Raw genomic sequence first — 26,129 nt, forward strand, 5'->3', positions numbered from 1 at the left:
CCTCAGACTTCATCCCCAGTTCCCTCAGCTGAGCAATCTCCTTCCCCAACTCAGACAGAAGCTGACATTCTCTGGAGATGGAAACACAGGGTTCTCTGTGCTGGAGGGAAGCAGGTACAGTCGAAAGCAGAGTTACCACTCTGTACTGAAAATGGGGGGAAAGGGAGTTAAGTGAAAATTTATGGGCTGAATTGTTGAGACTCTAAGTTTTCTTCTCCCAATCAAATTTCAGAACACAGGCAGCCAACATTAATTCTGCGAGGAAAGAAGCTGTAAGAGCCTTCTCTTGGAGGTGAGAAAGATCAGAGCAAATAGTCCTGCATGGTCAGACCTCAGACCAGGGCAAGACCATGGAGGATGCGTCAGAACTCAAGATCGTGTCATTTTTTTTTAAAGGTTATTTCTTTATTTTGAGAGAGAGAGAGAGGCGCAGAGAGAGAACATGAGGAAGAATCCCAAGAAGTCTCTGCACTGTCAGCTCAGAGCCTGATGTGGGGCTAAATCTCCTGAACCAGGAGATCATGACCTGAGCTGAGATCAAGAGTCAGACACGTAACCGACTGAGCCACCCAGGAGCCCCTCATGACTGTATTATTGAGGAACTTAGGGAGCATATCTAAGATTCTGTACTTTTCTTATAGGTGATTAGAAGACTTTAAAGAGCTTTAAGCAAGGGAAAAAAATCTAGCTAGAGGGAGGACAGTTGGAAGATTCCTGGAAGAGAGACTAATGTCTGGATGAGGGCTATGGCCAAGTTGGGAAGACAGAATGAGTTTGCTCTTGTAATTACAGTACAAAAATGATTTATTAACTTGTACTTAAAAATAGGCACGACCCCAAGAGCTACCTTTTACTCAATGAATTTAGTTAACTTTGCATCCCATGCTAACTTAGTATACTCTGTGAACTGCTAGAGATAATTACTTCCGAGTAAAGTTAGGTTTGGCCCCTACTGAAGCCGGAGGATGCATTTTAAGCCCCTTCCAGTTAAATAATTTGGGAGGCTGGGTTTAGCTAGGTAGTACTTGGAAGGATTCTTATATTAACTGACCACAAAACAAGACCACTTTTTGCTTTTGGGTCAGTGATTTTTCTGACATGCACTGAAGTCACAATGTTTCTCTCAAAGGAAAAACTATACTATAAAGTTTCTGAAAATACTACGGCAAACTTAATCCTCTGTAGAGACTATAGTTCAACACCAAGTGGACACCTGGTCTTAAGGACCATTTATATCCCAGTCTTCCAAACCTTCTTTTGTGCCACTTTTCAGAGCACAGTAGTAATTTGGTTGTTCCTGAGACTTATTATAAAAGAGTAATCATTACAGCTTCAAGAAAACAATTTCACCCGTATATAAGGTAGAGCTAAGTATATTTAAATCAACTGAGAATCCATAGTGGTCTTCTGTGATCCAGTTCCAAGTTTTTTAAAAAAAGATTTTTTTTTAAAATTTTAGCTATTTTTAGTGTAAGATTAGGAATAATCACCTATTAAAAAAAGTTTCAAGGGATGAATAAGTGGCATAAGAAACAAATGTTTGCTTCTGGGTCTGCTCCCAGGTCCAGACCCCACCTTGCCTGAGGGCAGAAGGCTGGGACGAGCCTGTCAGCAAGGGGAAGAGGCCAGGCAGGAAACTTCCAGGGTCTCCTGACCCTGTGGAAGAAACTTCTGTTTGGAACTGAAGCAGTATTTCACCAGTGCTCCCTTCATCTTTTATATCCAGGCTTGGTTTTGAAATGCACATACATAACCTCCCAACTGGTCATGAGGTTACTAGTCAAGGGCAAAATACCCATTCTGATTTCATGAAATGTACAAATTTGTTTTCCTTACTTGGCGGGGAGCGGAAGGGAAATCTAGTAATTCAGGAGGTGACAGAGATTACTGTGCACTGAAGAAAAAAAATCAGTATTGAAGATGTGCTTTATGGGCTATAAAGGGGTACTTCTGAAATAAGCTGCTTCTGTTTCTACCAGGAAAGCAAGCTTGACCACTCACATTATCATTGGGATAGAGGACTCGGGAGATGTTCTCGGCCAGATTTCGGTCCAGCACAGCCTGAATGTAGTCTCCAACGTTAACTGGGGGGAAGGTTAGAAAAATGAACAAACAGATAAGCCAGCCACTGTTATCGAAGCCCCTTGACCTCACCTGATGCTTGCTGCATGCCATGTGGATGTAGGGATTCTACAATTCCTGAAAGTTCAAAAGGAATTCCATAGATCTCCCTGCTGTGATTTGCATGAGAGTCTAAGAGGGCCAGACAGAAGGACTGCTTTAAAAATGTCCTTGCATGTGCTCCATAAAATGGCTGCTCAGCCACTTAAGAGTTCTATCAGAAACTCAAGACTGTTCTCTCAAGCTCAATTTGATACTATTAATCAGAAAGACTACACAGGCATACACACACATATACAGAAACCATTTATGCCCCACTCCCCAATATCTTTGTTTTGTGCCATCTTTTAGAGTTCGTGCTGATTTGGTTGCTTCTGTGATCAAAATATTAAACATACACACACAGACACGAGAGCCCAGTCTGTACTCACAGTCTCTGAGGTTAAAGTCATTTGGCGCCCGAGCAGACCAGAGGCGCATGGTGTTGACGGTGTTGTTCATATAGCCGGGCACCGGGGTGTCATATGGCAGGGCCAGGACCACCTGTGGGATTAAACCAAAGCAGCTGCTCAGTTTCCCATGTGTAGGGACGTTGGCTGAACAATGGGATGTAAGTTAGCAACTGGGTTTCTGTTCCTGGCTCCATCACCAACTCAGACTGTGAGGGGCCTAAACCAAGACGAGGGTCCTAGGACTGGAGGGTAAGTTATTAGGGACCATGTGGAGCTTCCTCCTACTGGAGCAATCTGGGTGGCTGGAACCATCTAGACTGATGGTCCCCGGAATCATGCCAATGGTGCCTTCCCTTTGTGTCCCTTGCCTTGATGTGGATGCAGATCTTTCATGTTTCAGAATAAGCCATTGCTCTAAAAATAATAAAATATGATGTGCAAAGTGACAAAGTGAATCTGTATTCACTAAAAACAGGAATAGGGCAATTTTAGTGTAGGTAATTCAATAGTCTTATTTCAAATATGGTGAAAATTAACAGAACAGAAACATATGCAGCTAGATTATAGATGACGTTTAAAATACTATGCTAGATTTTTCAAAGTTGCATGGAGAAGAGTTATTTTGGTGATGAGACCAATCAGCTGATGATCAGCTGAGATGGGTGTTAAGAGGTGAGCTTTGGAAAATTGGTAGCTCAGTCTTTGTGGCAGTCATTGAGACTGAGAAGTACAAGAAGGTAACTGTGTTTCACATGAATTAAAATTTATGTGGGAAAAGACTCATTTCTATTCTGACTCATCAGTCAAGCTCTAAGGAAAGGCAATGACAGAGAGGGAGGGGGGCAAACCATAAGAGACTCTTAAAAACAGAATAAACTGAGGGTTGATGGGGGGTGGGAGGGAGGGAAAAGTGGGTGATGGCCATTGAGGAGGGCACCTGTTGGGATGAGCACTGGGTGTTGTATGGAAACCAATTTGACAATTAATTTCTTATTAAAAAAAAAAAAAGGCAATGACAGACTGACTGGACTGAAGGGTGCTAGAGATCACTTAGTGCAACCCACTCTTTTTGGACATGACAGGAATGAGGCTGAGAGAGAAGTGACTTGCCCACAGTCACAGTCAATGGTAGGGGTGAAACCGAAACACAAAGCTCTTTTAATGCGAGTTATGAGTGAATGAAGCCATATAGTCTGTATCAATCACATATATTTAATCATGCTTCCATGAATACCAGGATCTCGAAGTAATAAATCACCCTCCTTTAAATACCTTTTACCAGGAAAGACAGATCTCTGGAGATTTTTAAAGTACATTGTGATCCATCAGGAAAAGGTGGTTACAGAATGGGAGTGAATCTGGGTTGAAACAGGATTTGTCCTCTGATCCTTGAAGTGTAATTGAGGCAGCTGTGGAAATACACTCAGATATCCCTTCAGAGAACTTTAGGCAGAATTTGCCACCAGGGAGCTTGAGCCGCTGAGGCCATGCTTTCCTAGGGATGCTTCCATCATGACGGAGCTTGAGAGCTAGGACTTGGCTCAAGAGCAATCTTTAATCTCAGGCCCCACCAACCTGGCTGCTTGCTCTGAAATACACAGCCACCTGAGCTCTTCCCGAGGATCCTCCTTCTTTTCCCTTTTCTCTTCACAGGTGCCACACCTCCTCCAACTGCCCCCTCCTCTCTGTCACTATTAGCAATTGCCCCAATATGTCACTTGTACTTCTAATTCTCTCTGGTGTCTGCTTCCCAGAGGACCAGTGCTGACACACATGTGAAATGGATTGCTCAGTTTCCTGGAAGCTGCCCACAGCATGTGTATACCACGCCTGTCCTCATGCTCTCTGACCTCACCAGCTACAGACCTGCGGCTGATTTGGGTGATGGCTTCCATAAATCCATAAAGTGCTGCACAGTTTGGGCCAACTCACCTTATGTGACACCTGCCCCATAACCTTGCCTTTGTGGGCACAGAAAAATATATTCTTTCTAATTGAATGTCTGGATATATTATGAAAATGCTTAGAGGTGCTCTGTAAATACAAGGTAGCTCAACAGTGGGACCTGGTGTAAACAGAATGCTTCAGGACTGATTGTGTTAACTACATACATTTGAACAGGTCAGAAGTCACTGGAAGTTTTTAGACACCAAAACGTATACCAAATACTTGCTAGTTGAATACGAAATACTTGCTAGTTTAATACCAAATACGTGTGTGAATTCTTTGGGCATATTAATGATTGATTTGTTTACAGCTCTCCTGATCACATGTGTAACCAACTGCAATTTAGATTGTATTCTATTGTTCAACTAAATTTAGAAAAAGAGAAACTTATCTTGAAATTATAGTATTAGTTTATCCCTTATACCATTATACTATAATGACCTATTTTAGTTTCTAATCTATTTCATATGTTGAAGAAATTCATCCTCAGATAGAAAAATCATTTTTAAATAGTCTTATTTTTCTGAACTGCAAATAGCTCTACATGGATTAGCAGAATAAATTATCAGTTTAAAAAGTCAACTATAAAATGGGTGTTGGTTCTTCTAAAATAAAATGAAGCTTTTATTCATGGAGAATAATCCACAAACCATCTGAATTTAGCATTACAATACTGAACTTCATTTACAGTTTTGCTAAATAAAAATATCTACTTGGTCTTTACCATTTCCTTTAAGCTTTTAAAGAATGGCTAGTGACACATCGTTCCCAGCCTGAGACCATATTTATTAAGCAAATATCTCAAATGGAGCCTCCAAAGATTAGACAATGCAGTCTCGTAATAGGGGTTATTTATCAGGAAGTAAGAAGACAGCAAAGCACGAACCATCACTGGGGGTGCTGAGAAGTGAACTGGTCAGCAACATGGTAATGCTCCATATCCATCCATGAATTAAGTACGCTTGGATCGACACCAGCATTATTTTTCTAGAAGTGATTTTGCACAAAATAACAATTTGTAAAATTTTGTATTATTTTTCTTAACATATAAATGTTGGCATTCCTCTAAATACTTTAGTTTAAAAAAATTATTTTTAAATGTTTTATTTAATTTTGAGAGAGAGAGAAAGAGACAGAGTGTGAGCAGGGGAGGGGCAGAGAGAGAGAGAGAGACAGAGAATTCAAAGCAGGCTCCAGGCTCTGAGCTGTCAGCATAGAGCTTGACATGGGGCTTGAACCCACAAACCATGAGATCATGACCAGAGCTGAAGTCGGATGCTTTAACCGACTGAGACACCCGGGCACCCCTAATAAATACTTTAGTTTTAAAATATTTACCCCTGTGAAGTAGCAAGTAAATATATGGCAGTGAGGTGAGGAATGACATTTACATTTATTTAGTCTTGGCATCAAAAACTTTTTATAAAACTGGAGAGTTAGGCATGCTAGGATTACAGAATCAATTAATCTGATGAAGCTGATTGTAAAATGACCCTGATAAGTTACTTGATCTTGAGGAAATCACTTCTCTCTTGGTCTCAGCTCCCTTGTTTCCAAAATGAGTGGGTTCAATAAGATAAGTAATGGATTTATTTGTAAAAATATACTCTTCAATTATTCAAAACACAATGTACTATATCAGTATCACATACACATTATATTTTATGCTATGTATCCACTGTGCTATACAGTACAAAATATTCAGCATGAGGACACTCTGAATACCTGGGTGTCGATCCATTTGGTGCCAGTCTTGGTGTGCTCTACTTTTCCATAGAAGTGCACAGGCAGCATGAATTCAGGACGGGCTTTCTCCCAGGGGTTTCCATGCCTGAGCCAATCATCTGCCTCTTCTACCTGCAAAAAGGACATGGCTTAGAATTTATTTTTCAGGAGGGATGCCTGGGTGGCAATTATTTAATGTTTAATAAGTAAACATTAAAAAAAATTGAAAAATAATTTATTTTTCAGGAGATGTGGACCTTCATTTATATCAAATCAAAAATATCTTTGACTAAATCAATGCAAGAATACTTTTCGTAAGAAAGAACTGTGAAACTCAATTCACCTTTGTTAATGTATTACAATAATTTAGGTAATACATTACAACAATTTAGGTAATACATTACAATAATGTATTACCTAATTTAGGTAATACATTACAATACATTACAATAATGTATTACCTAAATTAACAACAATAATACTTGTTAATACATAACATTTAATCCTCATAGCATAACTCTATAGGATGGAACTATGATGTTTCCTTTTTTATTTTTATATTTATTTATTTTTAAGAGAGAGAGACAGAGACAGAGCATGAGCAGGGGAGGGGCAGAGAGAGAGGGAGACACAGAATCTGAAGCACCTGCAGGCTCTGAGCTGTCAGCACAGCCCAAATGCGGGACTCAAACCCACAGAGAGATCATGACCTGAGTCAGACGTCCAACCAAACGAGCCACCCAGGCACCCCTATGTTTCCTTTTTTAAAGAGGAGGAAATTATAACATCTGTCACACAGATGGTAAATGGTACAGCTGAGATTTGACCTTAGGTCTGCAGGTTCCAGAGCCTGTGTCTTAATATCTGTAAATATAATTGTCCAGCTTGAGGGATAGAGGGAGGCCATCCAGGAATGTTTATAACTGGATACCTGGACCTGATGGGTCCTAGATGATGGTTTCTGTCAAGATTCTTTTGCCTAGAATACCCAGAATCAGTTAAGAAATACTACTCATAGAGTAGTATAAGCCTGGGTGGCTCAGTTGGTTAATCATCTGACTCTTGATTTAGGTTCAGGTCATTATCTCACGGTTCGTGAGTTCACGCCTCACACTGGGCTCTGCACTGACATTGAGGAGGCTGCTTGGGATTCCTTCTCGCTCTCTGCCCCCCTCCCCCCCGCCACTTGCTCATGATCTCAAAAATAAATACAATAAAATAAAAAAAAAACACAATACTACTAATAGAAAATTCTCTTAAGAAAGCTTATTTCAATATAAGTATAAGACACTATTACATTCTGTAGTCTTTAATTTAATCCTTCATAATTGTGATCTGATAATGAACTATTAATTATGGTTCATTTTGAAAATAACATCTACTAATACATAAAGAATTTTTTGGCAATTTCAACATTTCCCCATGTGTTTATGTTAATTTATAACAACACATTTTTTATAAAAAATTTTAAAATCATAATTTGTATGATTTTAAATCATGTATGGACATGTATGTATGCACATCAAATTAATTTTGGTTTGCAACACACATGCCCAAACAAGAAAAAACACATTGGAGAGGGGGGGATGTATTTTTAAAGTAAAGATATCATTAGTGAAACCTTTAAAATACTATATATATATCAAAAAATTTAGTTGTGTTTTCACAAGAAAGGAAGGGGTAAGGGATTTTAGTGTAAAGTACTCATCAAAGAGATTACCCCAAATATTGATATTTTACCTATTTGATTCCTCACCTTCCCCTCTTAGAATATATAGCTTTATTTTAAGAAGATTTTGCTTATGAATTATGACAGACTGCTGGATGTTTCATGACTCTCACCTAAATACAAGTTCAATGCCTACCCCAGGCATACTGTAGAGAAAAAGAAATACAGTATCTTTCAGGTATTAGACAAAACACTGATGTCAACAGATAGACGAGAAAATACACATTCATTTATTCAAACATTGACTATGACTTTATATCAAGAAAGCCAGTAAGCTACCCATTAATACTAAGTACATGCATAATGGTGAATCAAAAGGGGACTCAGAGAAACAACATCTGCAGGTAGTAGATCTGGGCGTGAGACAGACGCTAGAGGCAAGATGCACCACAGGTAGGGTGAAGCCTAGAGAAGGCTGGAGCTGGGTTTGAGCTAATCAGCTGATCAAACCTTGTTAAAATGCAAATTCTCAGTCAGTCTGGGAGGAGGTCTAAAATTCTGCACTTAGGGGGCACCTGGGTGGCTCAGTCGGTTAAGCATCCAACTTCGGCTCGGGTCATGATCTCATAGTTCGTGAGTTCGAGCCCCGCGTCAAGCTCTGTGCTGACAGCTCAGAGCCTGGAGCCTGCTTCACATTCTGTGTCTCCCTCTCTCTCTGACCCTCTCCCGTTCATGCTCTGTCTTTCTCTGTCTCAAAAATAAACGTTTAAAAAAATTAAAAAAAGATAAATAAAACTCTGCACTTAAATTTTTTTTAAAACTTTTAACATTTATATTTGAGAGAGAGAGAGAGAGAGAGAGAAAGAGAGAGAGAGAGAGAGAGAGAGAAACAGAGCACAGAGAAAGAGAGAGAGAGAGAGAGAGAGAGAGAGAGAGAGAGAGAGAGAAACAGAGCACAAGCAGGGGAGGGGCAGAGAGAGAGAGACACAGAATCCGAAGCAGGGTCCAGGCTCTGAGCTGTCAGCACACAGCCCGATGCAGGGCTTGAACCCACGAACTGTGATCATGACCTGAGCCAAAGTCAGATGCTCAACTGGCTGAGCCACCCAGATGCCCCTGAAGTTCTACATTAAAAAAAAATGTTTTTAATGTTTATTTATTTTTGACAGAGAGGGAAACAGAGCATGAGTGGGGGAGGGGCAGAGAGAGAGGGAGAACAGAATCTGAAGCAGGCTCCAGGCTCTGAGCTGTCAGCTCCCCCGGGCTCGAACTCACGGACCTCGAGGTCATGACCTGAGCTGATGTCGGACACTCAACCGAATGAGCCACCCAGGCGCCCCTGAAATTCTGCATTTTTAACATGTGTCCTGGGGCTCCATCCATGGTGCAACCAGGAGCTATGTGGTGATACAAAGTCAGTAACTGCAACTCAGAATTTAGACTTCCGCTTATTCTAGTCAGAAGAGAATATCAAAAAATGAAGTAAAAATTTAACAAGGAAACAGCTGAATTTTAGCAGCTGATAAGCTGGTTAAGTTAGAGTCCATTAGCTTGTGTTGACAGCTAGAAACGCTACACAAATAAATGAACATATCCACAAAGGATCAAAACATCCTGACTTACAAAACACTTTATGCTGCATTTAGGCAAGGGCAGGCTGGGGGTTTTCAAACACTGGTCAGTGTGAACACTGCTTCCTGTAACAGGAAGAAACCTCATTTCAGCACTGGAGACGGTTGTAAAACCCACCTGAAGGCATTAAACAAAATGGGACAATGAGGCAGAAACAGCTTTCCTCAAAAATCTGTGTATAGGAGAGGTGACAATGTATCTTCTGCTGAGAAATGCAGCAGGATCATATCGTTTTGCCCTCAAGCAGCGTGAAATGCTCTCGGAACAGATGAACTCTGGGCTCGTCACCACTGGCCCACTGCTGAGAAAGTCAGAGGCTGCATTTGCTCTTTTGAGAGAATATGAGGTGACAAGGCACCAGTCAGCAGATTACTCGTAATGCCATCAAATGTCGGTCTTTTTAATTTTTCCCTGAATAATGGCTGATTTCAACTCCACTGGGTTAACAAGTTATGTAAGAAGACAGAACTCCTAGCTTGCTGTTCTTTGTCTCGAACCTCTTCCTGATTTGGTAAGGAACCGGTTAATTATTCCCTCAATTTCACAAATCTTGTTTTTAGGGTAAATTGGCCAACATTTCATAAGCACAGGCTGGTCTGAACAGATCAGAGGAGAAAAGGGGAACTGCGGCCACCACCCCCACTAAACCCTCAGAAGCTGCAGAATGGTGATAAACCTCTTCTCTACCTTGCTTTCTTCCAATGAATCAACAAACTGGTCTGTAAATTTAGACTTCCATGTAGCCAGTGACCCCTGAATGCACCGACATGCTGAGTCATGTGAAGGGCAGGGGCAAGATAGAAGAGCTTTCATTTACATCCAAGTGGGCTGCTGGATCCGAACACGTGGGATCAAAGAGAGCGGAGACAAAGAAAGTGTGGGTCTGTGGAGGAAGGAGCGGTGCTCCTGTCAGGGGGTGGGGTGGTGAGGAGGGGGCACAGCCTCGACTTGGCATCTTCCTAGAGGAATGGCGCAATGGCTTCTGTGTTCCAGCCAGCATGGGAGCAGAGGTCAGCTCAGGGAGCTCTGTTAGTGACTGAACTGTAAGAAAGGCTTTCCCGGTCGACTGGGACACATGGGACATGAAGAACTAGTGAGCCAACAAACTTTGTTTTCTGATGGTACAACAAATTGAAAACTGTTTATGGGGGCACCACAAATTCAACAGTGGTAACTAGAATCTTGCTGGGCAATGTGAATTGTGCGAGAGAGAGAAGGGTTGATTCAACTCTGAGATACCTACTGTGAGCACCTTTCTACTCTGAGCTTTGGTATGGGACTGTTAAACTTTAATGTGAGGCTGTTCCAATTGTCTTTCCCTCCTTCCTCCCAGGGGCCAATTATTTTCATTCAAGACTATTACTGATAAAGTTTCAATGATCCCCATTAGAGTCTAAGGTAAGTCAAGAATTTTGGCAATAAAATTACTTTCCTGGGGTTTCTGGGTGGCTTGGGTGGTTGAGCGTGTCTGACTCTTGATTTTGGCTCAGGTCATGATCCCAGGGTTGTGGGACAGTCCCTCTAGGGTCTCCACACTGAGCATGGAGCCTGCTGAAGATTTCTTTCTCTGTCTGTCTCTCTCTCTCCCTCAGCTCCTCTCCCCTGCTCTTGTACTTTCTTTCTCTTTCTAAAATAAAAATAAATCAATAAATCAAATTATTTTCTTTAGGGTATTCACAATGAACACTTTAGTACTGCAAATGTTCCTTGAAGAGACTTCAAAAACTAGAAGTTCATTAACCTTTAAAAATCTTCCCAGTGTGTGCCATTTTCTTCAGCCTTCTCCACTGCAGGAGCAATGATGTAGCTGATGTGTGTGGGGGCATGCCCATACCTTCAAAAGATAGGCTTTCCTGGAAGATACTTTTTTTTTTAATAGAAATAGCTTCTTTTTTAATGGTACGATGTATTTTATGTTTGCCCTTTAAAATCCCATCACAGTAAACAATGGATATGGTAAATATGAGTTTTTCTGACTCAGATTCAAGTCATAGTGAGAGTAGTGATGATGGCTAGCAAGGTCAGCTTTGGAGACTTGCAAAAGTCATGTAGTGTCTCTTTCTCATGAACACTAGAAATATAAGCTTCCTGGATCTGACAGGAGAGAAAGGGAACGTGTCCTAGAATAAAGGCCATTTAAAAGTAGCAAAGGTACATTGAAAAGGGCATCTTTTGGGATGAGCACTGGGTGTTGTATGGAAACTAATTTGACAATAAATTTCATATAATAAAAAAAAAAAAGAACACCTAATAAAAACTTTAAAAAAAAAGTAGCAAAGGTAGTAGGTATGGTTTTAAAACAGTGAACTTACATAAAATCCTGGGGAAAAGGCACTTGAAGAAAAATTGAGACTGATGTGCTGAGTTTCTCTTAAATTGTTCACAGAACAGTAAAGAGGTAAGAAAGGAAATCCTTATTCTGAGGTATAATGCATGCCACACATACTTTCAAAGACTGAGACTGGATACTATGTATTGTTTGGTGGGGTTGTATCAAAATGTTGGTCACGCTAGAAATGCCTGTTAAACTAGGCTTCTCACAGTGTAACTCTAGATTACTTCACTGTGGAAGGGAGCCTATTATTTTGTTTTCTAACTTTTATGATTATAAAATACACACGTCTTGTGAAATATGAGTCATATTGAAGAGCGAATGTAGGATACTAAAAGTGACCTGTAATCGTATCTCCCAGAGATAATCACTGTTGAAGCTTTGATGTATTTTTTCCTAGTATTTTTTCTTTATCTTTTTGGCTTCTTTTGAAAATCCATGATTCCACACCTCCTTTTTTCAACTAACATAAATAATCTCCCATTTTATTAAAATTAATCAAAATATATTAATAACTATATTAATATTATACAATACCACAATTTGTTAAATTATCCTCTTTTTCTTAGGCAAAATTATCACTTTTTTGAGTGCCTATTTGTGTGCCAGACATTGTAGATATCTTCATAATAGTTTCATGAAGCTGGTATCTCCATTTTATAGGTGAGAAAACTGAGGATCAGAGAGGTCAGGGAACCTAATCAAAGCAACACAACTCATAAGTGTAATGAGTAGCAATTAGGCTCAGATTAGAAATTAGATCTCAGTTATGGCCTTAATGGTTTTTTTCTACACAATGCTGCCTCCTAATTCCTTTAGGGATAGCTAAGGGGCGCCTGGGTAGCTCAGTAGGTTGAGTGACCGACTTGGCTCAGGTCGTGATCTCACGGTTTTTGAGTTTGAGCCCCTCATTGGGCTCTGTACTGACAGCTCAGAGCCTGGAGCTTGCTTCAGATTCTGTGTATCCTGCTTGTGCTCCGTCTCTCTCTCTCTTGAAAATAAATAAAACATTAGAAAAAATTATTTAGGGACAGCTAAGATATACTGGTCCTTAACAAAATTTGGAAGTGTGTCTTTCAATATGTTCCCAATAGTCTCCTTCTGAGACTTTTTCCTTGGTGCATTCTCTCCTCACATGCAAACCTTTTAGTTCCTTCTTCCTTGGCTCAGAGTGTCAAAATACTGAGGGAGGGAGAGAGAATGGTGCTGACACTAAGCTTATTCTCATCCTTCCTCTCCCCTGGGATTAGCTCCAGCTGAGGTCCCCCCATCCAACTCTGAGCACTCCGTCCTCAGACTGACTCATGGAAGTGTGGGAGGGGCTCCAAGAATGTGGGCTTTTTGAATTTTGTCAATGATGTGCGTGTAGGGGGGAAAGATAGGGAGAGAGAAAGCCTAAATCACACTAGGCATCAGAAAGACCGTCCACACCAGGGCTGATTGTAGGCTCAAAGAATTACCAAAGATAAAAGAAACTAGCACCCAAGAATCCAGTTTAGTTATATAAAAATCAAATGAGAGTCATTTGTATGGACTATTTGTGCAAATATCTGTGGAGCACTATAATTATATGTATTAAATATGTGCCAGATTTATTTGATTTAATAGTTATAAAATTGCCTGCTTGCATCTTATAAAAAATTAGAACAATGAACTCATCTATCTTATATGATAAACATATTAAGGAGGGCAAGACTGAGTGTAGAGAAAATCTGGGGATACAGACCCATGTTTGCCAGCAGTGTGATCTGAGGTAATGCTACTTAAGAGTCTCAGTTTTCTCGGGGCAACTGGGTGGCTGAGTCGGTTAAGCACCTGACTCTTGATTTTGGCTCAGGTCATGATCTCATGGTTTGTGAGTTGGAATCCTGTGTGGGGCTCTGTGCTGACAATGAGGAGCCTGCTTGGGATTCTCTCTCTCTCTCTGCTCCCACCCTGCCCCTCCCCTCTGCTCCCCCCCCACCTCGCTCTCTCTCAAAATCAATAAACATTAAAAAAAAAAAAGTCTGTTTCCTCACCTATAAAATGGGAACATGCTTCCTACCATCAAGAATTATAGGGGAAGATCATAAGTCAAAAAATGTATTCCTCCATCTTGCATGCTGCAGAGAATAGACATCGTACGTTGTAGGTGGTCCACACTCAGGTGTCAATGATAAATATTTTCAGAGTATTCTCATGAGTCAGGTACTATGTGAGGTGCTTATGGATCTGGTGCTGAATGATATTGGTAGGCTCTCTGCTCTTAGGGAACTCACATCCCAAAGGGGGAAGACTGATAGTTTTCAGTGATGTCAATTAAATGCCAGAGAAATTAGTAAAGCTTTATATTAACTGTACATTATAAATCACCCAGAATACTATGAAGGAGAAGTATTTTTAATAACAAAATTTTGAAAGATGGCTCACATACCTGCCATCCATCTCGGATCTTCTGATTAAAGATTCCATATTCGTATCGGATGCCATATCCATAGGCTGCAAGTCCCAAGGTTGCCATGGAATCCAAGAAGCAGGCTAAATTAAAGAGAACACAGGCAAAAAACAGAGTCATCAAGGTTAGTCCAAATTTCATCTTTCTTTAAAAAACACGGCAGCCAAAAGACATTTTCTCTAAAACACATTTGTATTTAAAAGCACAGAGACAGCTGTGGAGTGGGTATTCAATTTTTTAAAAATAACATTTTAAAATTGTTGGCATTTTTTTTTAGAACAGATAAAGAAGATGGCCTGCCTTAGATATATCCATTATTGTGTCTGTCACTCACACTACCCTTTCTAAGGGAAGCTGTCTCTATGGCCCCTACTTGAAAAGACGGCCCTAGGAGAGTATAATTTACATGTTACCATCTAAACAACTAGCTGGACATCTGTGGTAGCCTCTCTTTCTGGCTACTGGAATTCCAATGTTGTTCAGATATCAGGTGGCCATATGCTTCAGGGAGGCTGGGCCAGGAAATGAATCTTGCTTTGGTCTAAGCTTCTAAGCCAATCATGGGCACACAATGACCTACAATCTAAGGAGAGGTGCTAGGAAATCTGCAAGATGCAGTGAAAGATTTCTTTGCCCCTGCCATTTTTTTTTTTTATTTTTTTTTCCATGAGAGGAAAGCCAAAAGAACCACAAAGATCTGACAGAATCATGCTGTTGAACTAATCTTGGGACGGCCCAACTCCTGGAGTCCTTGTTTACTGACAACACATGTCCTTGTTGGTTGAACAAATTTTTGCTAGATTTTCTGTTACTTGTGGCTAAGAACATTAATGACAGAACCTCCGATCCAAAGCAGCCAATCAAAAGACTGAGTAGGGATCTATGTTGTGGCCAGGAGCAACCTGGGGGGTTACACTAATCTGATTGTCCCTCTCAGGAATTTGAACTGAGAAATATACAGAGAATGAGGAAATGTACAATAGGCTCTAAAACCTTTTGAAAAGAACATTTGTAGATCAAACAGAAATGGACTGAGTTAGGGTCATGGTGGGGCCCTAAAATGGAGAATCCACAAAAGCCAACAGCCAACGCCTTCAAGTTACTGTAACATCACAGTGGTCTTCTAGTCCCTATGTTCATGTAGCCTGACTCTCCCCCAGTTTCTGCTCTCTCAGAGCTGTGGCCACTTGTCTTTTCCTGGGTCACTCTCAAATTATTCTTAGAGCTTGACCAGAATGGGGTCCCAACCTTTTCAGTCAGGTAAAAATGAGGCTATCTAATGAGAATTACTCAAGCCTCATTCACCACTTCATTCTTTGACCTTACATCCTTATCAGGAGCTAGGTCATTAATGTCAGGCACAGAGTGGGGTTAACTCAGCCAACAAATAGGCCTGGGGCTTTACATGAAAGGCAGGCTGGTTGTCATTCTTAGATGAATATGCCACTGGTTCTGCTGGTCTTCCTATAGCCCCATGGAAAGCCTACTAAATTGTCCAATGGTTGACTTTATAAGGTAGTAAGTATCTCTAATACTAATAGCAGTATTAACGAACACTGCAACTAATGTAGTAAGGATTAAATGCTGCAAAATACACACAAATGGATTTCCCATAATTTGAAAGTGTGTGTAAAATTAAGAGTAAAATCATTTCGAAAAAGAAGAAATGGATTATTTTTCATAGAGCACAATCTGATACATACATGTATGATGGTACATTTCTATTACTCAATTTAAATTTCACATGTACATTGTATGTTAATTATACTAGAATTAAAATAAAAAAATAAGCAGTGACTGGGTGGCTCAGTCAGTTAAGCATCCGACTCTCGTTTTTGGCTCAGGTCATGATCACATGGTTCATGAGATCAAGCCCTGCGTCAGGCTCTGCGCTGACAGCGTAGAGCCTGTTTGGGATTCTCTCTCTCCCTCTCTCTCTGCCCCTCCTCGACTCTCTTTCTCTTGCAAATATAAATAAACATTAAAAAAATAAAAAAATAAATTTCACAATACAACCTCATTGTAAAAAAACATTGAAACATTACAGATGGCATCAGTACCCTCTATTTTGCACTCTTCTCTAGGAAAGATCAGAGGGAATATTTCAAACTCCAGACTTTTTTCCCTATGAATTTATACATATACTTACAGAAAATATTTATTTTTTTAGTGTTTATTTATTTTTGAGAAAGAGAGAGAGAGAGAGAGAATCCCAAGCAGTCTCTGTACTGTCAACACAGAGCCAGATAAGGGGCTTGAACTCAAGAACCATTAAGATCAGATGACCTGAGCTGAAATCAAGAGTCAGGAGCTTAACCAACTAAGCCACCCAGGTGCCCCAGAAAATATTTAATTTTTAAAAAACATAAATAGTATCATACTGTGTTACTTTTAATGTCACTTGGGGTTTTTTTCCTTCCCCCTGAGAGGTCTACCCAGAGAAGTATATACAGATCAATTTTACTGTTTTTATTTTTTACTGTAATATTTTTACTGTGTGTGTGTTTTTTTTTTTTTACTGCAATGTACATGTTCTAATACTTACTCTTATATCAATGGACATTAGGTTATTTCTAATATTTTGCCTTAATAAACAATACCGTAATAATTTTTTCACATGCCTCCTTGTGTACCTGTTTGAGCATATCTTTAGAGTAAATATCAGGAAGTTGAATTGCTTGGTCATAGGGAAGCATATCTTTAATTTAATGGAGTTAGTATTTTTTTAAATGTTTTCTTTTACATTCGTTGAAAAAGCATTTCCTAGATAAAGCACTCAAATTGCGTCCAAACAACAAAAAAAGATATTAATGAACTAAATCATACCAAAAATATAACAAGTGTATCACTGCCTACTAGTCAGTCAAAAAGCGAACTGTCAGGTGCATAAGACAACACCACGATGGTTAAACAACTGAGGTCATACCTCCCAAGTATGGGATTCGAGCAGCTATGGACAAATAACTGTGAAGTAAAGGGTCCGCTTTGGAAACCCTTCAGCGCACAGGAAGGAGCTGGTTAACTTTGGGGTTTTAAGCAATGTCTCCAAGGGGTTTAAGCAATGTCTCTTTTGTTCAAGTTCCCTTCTCTACTATTTGTGTAGAACTGATCAAACCATAGTGCAAACTCAAAAACAAATCCATCTATAACCAGCTCACACCTTGCACTCCTCCTACAGAGCCTTTCTGGTTCCTGTAAGCATGGTCTAAGGTACGCAGCATCTGAGAAGCCACTGACTGTCCAGACAACAGAACACACTCACCACGTCACTTACCAGCAAGCCTCCCAAGACCACCATTGCCAAGCCCGGCATCTTCTTCAATTTCTTCTAGCTCCTCCATATCCAATCCAAGCTAGTGATGAAAGGAAAACACACTGGATGCAGATACAAATGCAGGCCATTTCAGAAAGCATAGTCATTTCCTAAAGCTCTGGGTCAGGCACCTGGGTCATCTGTGTACTCCATTCTGTGGGCACCCTCACAGAGTATTCTGGCATCAGATGCCCGCTGCAGATGGTGGCGACCGCAGATGCATACCACACAAGATGGCACAGCAACAGCTCGGGGAGGAGGGGAGGATCCAAATGTCCATTTCTGGCTCTGTTACTTCTTAGCTACCTGACTCTGGGCAAAGTAACTCTCCTTATACTTCTCTTATTTCAAAAACGAGGACAGGGCCCCCGGGTGGCTCAGCCAGTTAAGCGTCTGACTCTTGATTTTGGCTCAGGTCACCATCTTGTGGTGCGTGAGATCGAGCTCCACGTTGGGCTCTGCACTGAGTGTGGGGCCTGCTTGGGATTCTCTCTCTCCCTCTCTCTCTGCCCCTCGCCCCTCATGCGGATGCATCCTCTCTCTCTCACGCAATAAATAAATAAACATTTTAAAAAATAAAAAATGAGGATAATAGTATCTGCCTCATTTAGGGCTGCCATGAATTAAATGGGAGTATACAAAGCATTTAGAATTACCTTGAACAGATATTTCTCAATAAATATTAGCTACCCCTCATTTTTAAAATTATTTTTTTGTGTGTGCTAAGAGGTAAAACCTCAGGAATGGTCCAGTGCCACTCTGATACTAACTAGGCTGAAGGACTTTGAAAACTATCAAAAAGTATGAGGTCAGACCTTCTGGGATGAACTAAAGTTCATCTTTTCGTGACCAGAATATATTTACTCAGTAGGGTCAATGGTTGTTAACCCAAAACCAGTTACTGAGTCACTGCTCAGGAGACCTGGGGTCAGATAGCAGTCAGGGAAACAGCCCTGTGGGCCAACTGGTAAGGGCCAAAATCCTCTACTTCTTTCTGTGGTGCATAAGGGACTATGGGAGGCCAATGAGCCTCTGTGACGCTGGTGATAGATGGAACTGGTTCCCAACCAGCTCCCTGACCCAGAGCATTTGGTGTGCACAGCCAGAGGCCACTGTCATCAGCATGGACTCGTGTCAGAATTGTGCAGCCCTGGAGATGACTCTGGACCGTTTATCTTGCAACGAGGAAACTGACAGATAAATTAAATGACCTCTTCTATGTTGACTAGATAGTAACCTAGCCCATGCTTGGCTAATACTGGTTTGTTGTGAAAAGGACTGTATTCTTAGCTAAAAGTGATGCAATCCACAAAATCCAGAATTATTTAAAATGGAAACATAATTAAACATATTTACAAACATCCATAAAAATTAAAAGCATGAAGTTGATGCCCAGGTTTTCATGGAGCCACCTACTTGGATCCCCACCTTTATCCCAAAAGTGGCTTTCTCACACCAGTGTCAATAACTAAATCTTCTCAGAATTCAAGAATGGCTTTGTCTGTTTACTGTTGAAGAGGTTTTCAAATTTGCTCCCTGGTGACTAGAGTTTACTGGGGTCCTTGTGCAAGCCAACAACACAATGGTTAAGCAACTCAGGTAATACCACACAAATATGTGACTTGAGTAGCTGTGAACAAATAACAGTGAAATAAAGGAGAGGCCACTTTGGAAAAAACCTTTCTCGGTGCTAACGTCAACATTCAGGATGTTTTCAATTCTCAAAATGTAAATCTAAAGTAGGCTGTAAACCTTGAGTAGCTTGACAGGGGTTACTTTACCCACCTGCTTATGCGAGGGCGGGGAGGTATATTATTTTCGCCTGCTATCAGGGGACGCAAAGAAAGGGAAAACAGGGGAGCTGCAATGATTCTTTCATAGAAAATACCTCTCGCACGTGAAGGAAAACAGTCCTTAGTGACAGCAGCTGGCCACATGAGACAATCCCATGCTAAGGAAAAGGAGTGGTTTGAACAATCTCTCATTTAGAACGTGTCTTTGCAAATACACATTTCTCCTTTCAATCACATGAAAAGGATTAAAAACTGTTTGTTTTTTAGCGTGGAGATCCCTGAGGCTCTGGGGAGAAACAGTTAAATACATTCATGAAAACAAATTAGCATATTGCGTTTCAGACCTCAAGCTCTTCATTTAAGGAGGAAGTGTATTTTACATCTCATTAAGCAATAAAGCAAGTATGTCAATGCAATTTTAAAAACCTATTATTTATACATGTTGCCTTGATGTATGAATAATAGGCAAACTTTGATCATTTTTAAAAGTAGACACGAAGGGCTCAGTTGGTGGAGCGTGTGTGTGACGCTTGATCTCGGGGTTGTGTGTTTGAGCCCCACAGTGGTGTAGAGATTACTCAAAAATAAATTCTTTAAAAAAAAAAAAGTAGATAGGAGCCCAAAGTAAAACCTGTGATTCTGATAGCAGGGGCTCAGGTACTTTTAAAAGGCTTGTTCAGATGCTGATTCTTAACATGTAATTTGTAATGTGTCAACTGATTGCAAAAGAAAATTCTCATGAGGCAAAACCAGTTCTCTTTGTTTCTCTTAAACCAGAGATCTCCACTAGTTTATATTTCTAATTGTAATAGCCACAGATAAAGAAACAACTTTTCACTTTTTTTTTTTTTTTTTGGTGCTATGCTCCCAAGTTTCCTGAACTGAACTTGAAATTTAAGGGGAGAGAAGCAAAGATATATGGAGACAATGTACCTGGTAAATGGCCTCATCACAGGCATTTTGCAGGCCAAGGTTGATCATGGTGTTCTGTAATGTTCGGCCCATATAAAATTCCAAAGAGAGGTAATAAACTCTCTGAAAACAAAGAGAGGTCATGTTAATGCTAGAAGGCCAACCTTACTTGTCAACATAAAAGCACAAAAGGTCACCAATAAGAAACAAACAGACAAGACTACTTTAATACAAATTCAAATGAGACTCTTATAGAGGTATGAAGCGCTAAATAAAAGCATAACTGACAACTGGCTTTGAGAAAAACCATTTTATACCCTATTTTTGGCAAAGTAGTTTCTATGCCTAGGGAGAAAAAAAGCAAACTCATCCAACTAATCAGATTCAGTGTTTTGTGTGTGTGTGTGTGTGTGTGTGTGTGTGTGTTTCCTTCCTGTTCATAAACCTCATAAATTAAGCTATGTTTTGGACAGAAGTCAGACTGCCACAGCTCATCAATCATTTGTAAAATACTTATAGGATGAGAGTCAGGTGGGGTTGACTGTGATCATCTCGACTCATCCAAGAAACGTAAACTCCTTCAAGATACACCCAAAGGCTAGACTATAGCCACTTTGACCACTGCAAATAACACTGCGATTAATTATTTTAGGATACAATTATTCTTGAAAGGCTATGATCTGGCAATAACAAAAGATTACCTCAGGTTTATTGGGGTTTGTTCTTGATGAGGTGGGGAATTTCTCTAGCGACTTAGAAACTGTTGGCCTTTGACAGAAAGCCAGGTAAATACTATTTGAGCTGAATGTGAAAGGTGCAAAGGTCAGAGTTGCCTGAAACCTTTCAAAGTACAAGCGCAATTTACTAATTAAAAAAAGAGAGGAAGATCAGTGAATAACTTCATCATCCCCTTTTACGATGCCTTACTTTCCATATCAGTTCCCCTTTTCTTTTTGGCCAAACGCAAAACAACAAACATCTATAAATGCATCACTATAAAGCACTGCAAATTTTAGGAATTCTTTCATTTCCAGATAGGAAGAAGCAGAAAGAAAGTATTTGGTCAACCTGAAAACATAAAAAGAATATACTTCAACATAACAGATTTTTATTATAATATTTAACTCATTAGTTACACACATATATTTAGAATAAAATACTATATGAAAATTTCAACTTAGAAATTTCACTTTTTGCCACTTTCATTTAATGAAACAATTGGCTTTTAAGTGTTCCCACGGATAGTCAATATCCATATCTTCGTGGGTAGTATAATGCGATCTTCCAGAGTATATCATCATTATTTTTATCCCAGTGGTCTGAATATCTATAAAGCTGTTATTAGCTTATTAGATGCCTCTGTGTGAGTTGGGAAAAGGTATCTTTCCTGAGGCAGACACACACCAAAGAGGTGCATGGTGTCACTCACGCCCACGGATGTCCATGAGGCTAGTATAGCACAGGAAAGAATGCCTCAAGCCACACGTATCATTTGCATAATGTCAGTGCAGTTTTCCCCATTCTTCCCTGTACATTCATTATTTCAATAAAACCACAATGTATTATTGCTTTTCACATTTTAGTGATGTATAAAAAGCTTGTTTGCAATTGTGAGGTCACACCTGCAGATGACTACATGTGTTCACTTTCTTTGCTTCCCTTTTAATGAATTAGCATGGACTTAAGACATTTCAAGACATTTCAAGGTCTTCCTAAAAAAATGTTGTTGCTTAAAGTAATTGAAAAAGCACCTCATTATATGACAGACTTTACAAGCACATGAATTTAAAGTGATTTCCTGTTTTCTCATAAATAACTTTCGGCAGGGAGGAAACCTCATCTCCTATTTGGGGATATATGAGACCTTGAAAAATTGAACTCTCTCCAACCTGAGTCAGTGGTCTCTGAACACTTAAAACATACTCCTGGTAGTAAAATATTTGAACATCTCCAACACACCTTAAAAACTGGGTACATGCACTACTGTTACTGACATTTTATGTATATATTACATAAAGTGGACATTTTCAAAAGGCTTATAAAAAGACACAAGAACTAATATTTTAAAAATAATATTATTTTTATTTCTAGCATCAATCAGAGGACCCGGGTACTTCTGGGAAGACATATGAACAGGTGGCAACACAACTGACTTGCAGGACAGGTAAGAGTTGAGCGTGGAGACACGTGGAGGGAAGGGCAATCGCACATGACAGGTGCACTGTGGGCAGAGGCCCAGAAGTGGGGAGTACAGGGCAGGGACAGGGACAGAAGATTGGTTTGGTGGGAAAGCAAGGTAGGTCCAGGAGAATAATGGGAGATAGGATAGGAGGGACAGATTCATCTGGACTGAGAAGGACCTTAAATGCATGACTGTGACAGGCAGTGGGGGCCATGATATCTGAACAGAGGGCAACATGTGTTCCTTTAGGAAGCTTAATTGGGCTACAGTGCCCAGAGGGAGATGGGATTGCATACCTAGATGCCTCCAGGAGCCAGGCAGGGAAAATAAATGTGTAATGGAAGTCACATGAAACAATGAGGACTCCTGGGCCAAGAACTGGGGTGTGTGTGTCCTGCTCGAAGGCACTGAAAATTTAACTGCTTACAGTTGTCTCGCTGGCCAAACAAAACACAGTGTCTAGCCACATTCAGCCACACACTGCCAGCTTTACCACTCAGTGGAAAGCAAGGTAACCGCTCAGAAGTCTACTTCATACACCAGGAGCCTGGGCCTCAAGCTCAGAAAAGGGAGAATGCAGGGGAGTGGGTAATTTCAAGAGGACCCACGGGAATCAGCAGAATTTGGCAACTTGTTGAATGAAGAATCTAGGAGAAGATCAAAGGTGAGTCTACAGCGTTGTGTCTGGGTGACTGCCAGGAGGGCAATGCCATTAAATTAGAAACAGAAGATAGGTCAGGATTGGGTGGGGGTGGGGGGGGTGATGATTTGAGTTTGAGGAAATAGGAAGAGATTTAAGTATGTATGTTCACTGAGCACTCAGAAAGTAGGAATGGAGTCTGAAAAGGAACTCAGGCTAGAGGTCCAGATTTGGGATTCATCTGCATGGTTCCCAGAGAGCAGGGGAGACGGGAGGGAAGCTTGGACACATTTACTGGCTCCATTCTCTGCTCTAATGAGGCCAGGGATCTCCTGTTTAGGGGAACTGTCACAAAGGAGATACTTTATTATTTTTGTTCATTTTATTTTAGAGAGAGAGCGTGAGCATGATTGGGTAGAAGGGCAAAGGAAGGGAGGGAGGGAGAGAGGAACAGGGAGAGAGGATGAATCTTAAGCAGGTTCCACACTCAGCACGGAGCCTGACAAGGAGCTTGATCCCACAACTCTGGGATCATGACCTGAGCCAAAATCAAGAGTCAGATGCTCAACCGAGCCACCCGGGAACCCCTGAGGAGACAGTTTATTAACACGTGTGGAATGAATCTTGTTTGCTGTTGTATCCCCAGTGTATCATTCTCAGAATACCCAGTGTATACCTGCACTCAGGGCCAGTGAAGAAACTAGCCAGAGGACAGAAGAACAATAAAGTACCAGATAAGGCCACTGAAGGAGAAACATACAAGGTCAGTGTATTCTATGGTGCTAAAGGCTATGGAGGGGTGTGTGGGGGGTGGGGGTAAGGTTCTAAAATATGGCTCATTGCCTCACTCTCCAGCTTAAAAACTTATAAAAGTATTTTTAATGGGAAGTCCCAAGCTGCAGTCCCTTCTATGCAAATAAAAAGATACAATAAATAGAATACACAAAGTGCTTTCTAAGATTATATTTTAGCAGTTGCCACCTTTGGGTAGAGGCCTAGGCTTCTGGGGCACAGAAGCATTTGAAAGCTTTGTTACAGCTGCAGTTTCTTACTATGAGAATTTCTTTTGCTCATTGGTTCTTTGGAGTATTCTTTCTTTTCATGCTTTTACATATTGAAAATAGTCCTAATAAATGTTTATATGCATTTCCCACTGCCTCCTGGGTATATTCCACTTTCACCCTTTCCAAGATGCCTCCAGCCAGTCTTTCCAGTTTCCTCTCCAATACTTACTCACACCCACCTCGTTATGTACAACACAACACCTCTCCCTGCCAGGTTCCTTCCAACCTTGGCACTCCACCTTCCTAGGTTGGCCAGGTTGGCCTGGGTTGTCCCTCTGTGCGCCCGAAACCTCCCTAAGGACCCCTGCATTCCAGCCCCCGCGCAGTGGACAGGGGTAGTCTGTGAACACCAGCAGCTCCTCGGTAGGTCTCAGAGGCCAGAGCACGTCCTGGCCCTCTGCCTCCAGCCCGCAGGAAAACAAGGAAGTGCAGGAGCTCCACACCCCACTCACTGGTAGGAACTGCTGGGAGCCAGCGGGCAGAGCTCTGACTGCGGGGGCGGCACCCTTGCCCCTCCCTCCCCACCTCAGACGGGATGAGAAGCCCGGGTCATCCACGCATCCCCCAATCTAGCCCCTCCAAAGCCTCTAGGGGCAGCGAGGCACCTTCCTTCATCTCCTCTTTTCTGCCTCCTCTCCACGCCCCCCCACTCTCCCAGTTCACATTCCCCTTTCACGGCCAATTTGTCTCCCCTCTCTAAACATTAAACTTAGCCAAGGCAGCGCTTTTGTTCATTTTGTTCGGGGCCGCCTGGCCCAGAACTGTGCCTGGCGTGCAGGCAGGAGGCGCCCGAGACCTCCTATTAAACGCAGATGAGCAGAGACGTTCCAAAAAAGTTAGTGAAATAAGCGGGCAGCGAGGGTAACCTGGGCGGTCGCCCACTGGGCGGTCGCCGGAGCCCACGGGCGCGGCGGCTCGGGTGGGGCTGGTGCGCGGCGCCGCCGCACCCGGGTGGGGCTCTGGTGGAGTGGCGCAGTGCCGTCCCCTGCCTCCCGAACACGTCAAGCCCGGGCTTCTGGGGGCACTTCCCCGCGGGGGACGGGGGCAAGAACGGGGTGAAGAGGGTCACTCCGGGGGCTCCTCCCGCCGGGCCGGTACCTTGGGGCACTTCTCGTAGTAGTACTGCTGCGTGCGGATCCAGCGCCCCACCAGGTGGTCGCGCACCGTGTGCGCCAGCGCGAAGAAGTAGTCGCGGGGGGTGGCCACGTTGCGGTCCTTGACCAGCGTGAAGTGCAGGTGCCGGTTGAAGCCTTTCTTCAGCTCGGCCACGTTCTCCACGCCCACGATGCCGCGGATGCTGATCTGCCGCCGCTTCTCCTGGTCCGTCAGGGGCTTGGCCATGGCGGCGGCGGCGGGGGCTGAGCAGCTAGCGGGACTAGCGGCCTGGCGCCGGAGGCAGGACCGGCGGAGCGGGCTCCGCGCCGCGCGCCGCCGCTTTTGAGTCTGAAGAAAGTTTGGGGTCCGCCCCTGGGCGCGGCGCCGCCCCGGGTCCGGCCCGCCGGCCGCGGGGCGGAGGGAGGACCTGGCCCGCCCTGGACTCCGCGGCCTCCGCGTCGGGGGCGTCGGGGGCGGGGCGCGCGCGGGACCCCTGCCGGCCGGAGTGTGCGCACCAGCCCTACCGGGCTGGGGCGGGGTGGGGCCGGGGCCGGGGCGGGGGGCCGGGGGCGGGGCCGGGACCGGGCCCGGGGCCGCGGCGGGGTGGGGCCGGGGCTGGGCTGAGCCCTCTGGGCGGTCCAGGGCGGGACCTCCGGCTGGTCACGTAGCCACTCGGCGGCTCGTTTCCGAATGCGGGAATCCGGGAGGAAGGCAGGTGTCCTGTCAACCCACTGGAGATGCTCGGCTTTAGGAGGACGTCTGAAAGCACGTTGTCGGCAAACTTTTGTTTTACAGAAGTTTACCTGCTGTGTCGTCAT

General features: G+C 42.3%; 1 protein-coding gene across 5 annotated transcripts in view; it reads right to left on the reverse strand.

The window, feature by feature from the left end:
- Positions 1-25,756, reverse strand: part of PYGL (glycogen phosphorylase L) — a 69,640-nt gene extending 43,884 nt beyond the window's left edge. For 4 of the 5 annotated variants that reach the window (XM_042943195.1, XM_042943196.1, XM_042943197.1 and 1 more), the window contains exons 1-7: positions 25,315-25,645; positions 20,352-20,453; positions 17,587-17,665; positions 14,292-14,395; positions 6,246-6,377; positions 2,553-2,664; positions 2,002-2,084 (exon numbers count right to left, since the gene is read on the reverse strand). In XM_042943195.1, coding sequence (XP_042799129.1) covers positions 2,002-2,084; positions 2,553-2,664; positions 6,246-6,377; positions 14,292-14,395; positions 17,587-17,665; positions 20,352-20,453; positions 25,315-25,557 — 855 coding nt within the window. In that variant the 5' untranslated portion in view covers positions 25,558-25,645. Of the gene's footprint in view, positions 1-2,001; positions 2,085-2,552; positions 2,665-6,245; positions 6,378-14,291; positions 14,396-17,586; positions 17,666-20,351; positions 20,454-25,314 lie in introns of all 5 variants that reach the window. The other variant, XM_042943198.1, reaches the window with a different exon arrangement.
- Between the last annotated feature and the right edge of the window lie 373 nt (positions 25,757-26,129).

Source organism: Panthera leo, chromosome B3 (genome assembly GCF_018350215.1).
Source record: "Panthera leo isolate Ple1 chromosome B3, P.leo_Ple1_pat1.1, whole genome shotgun sequence".
NCBI lineage: Eukaryota > Metazoa > Chordata > Mammalia > Carnivora > Felidae > Panthera > Panthera leo.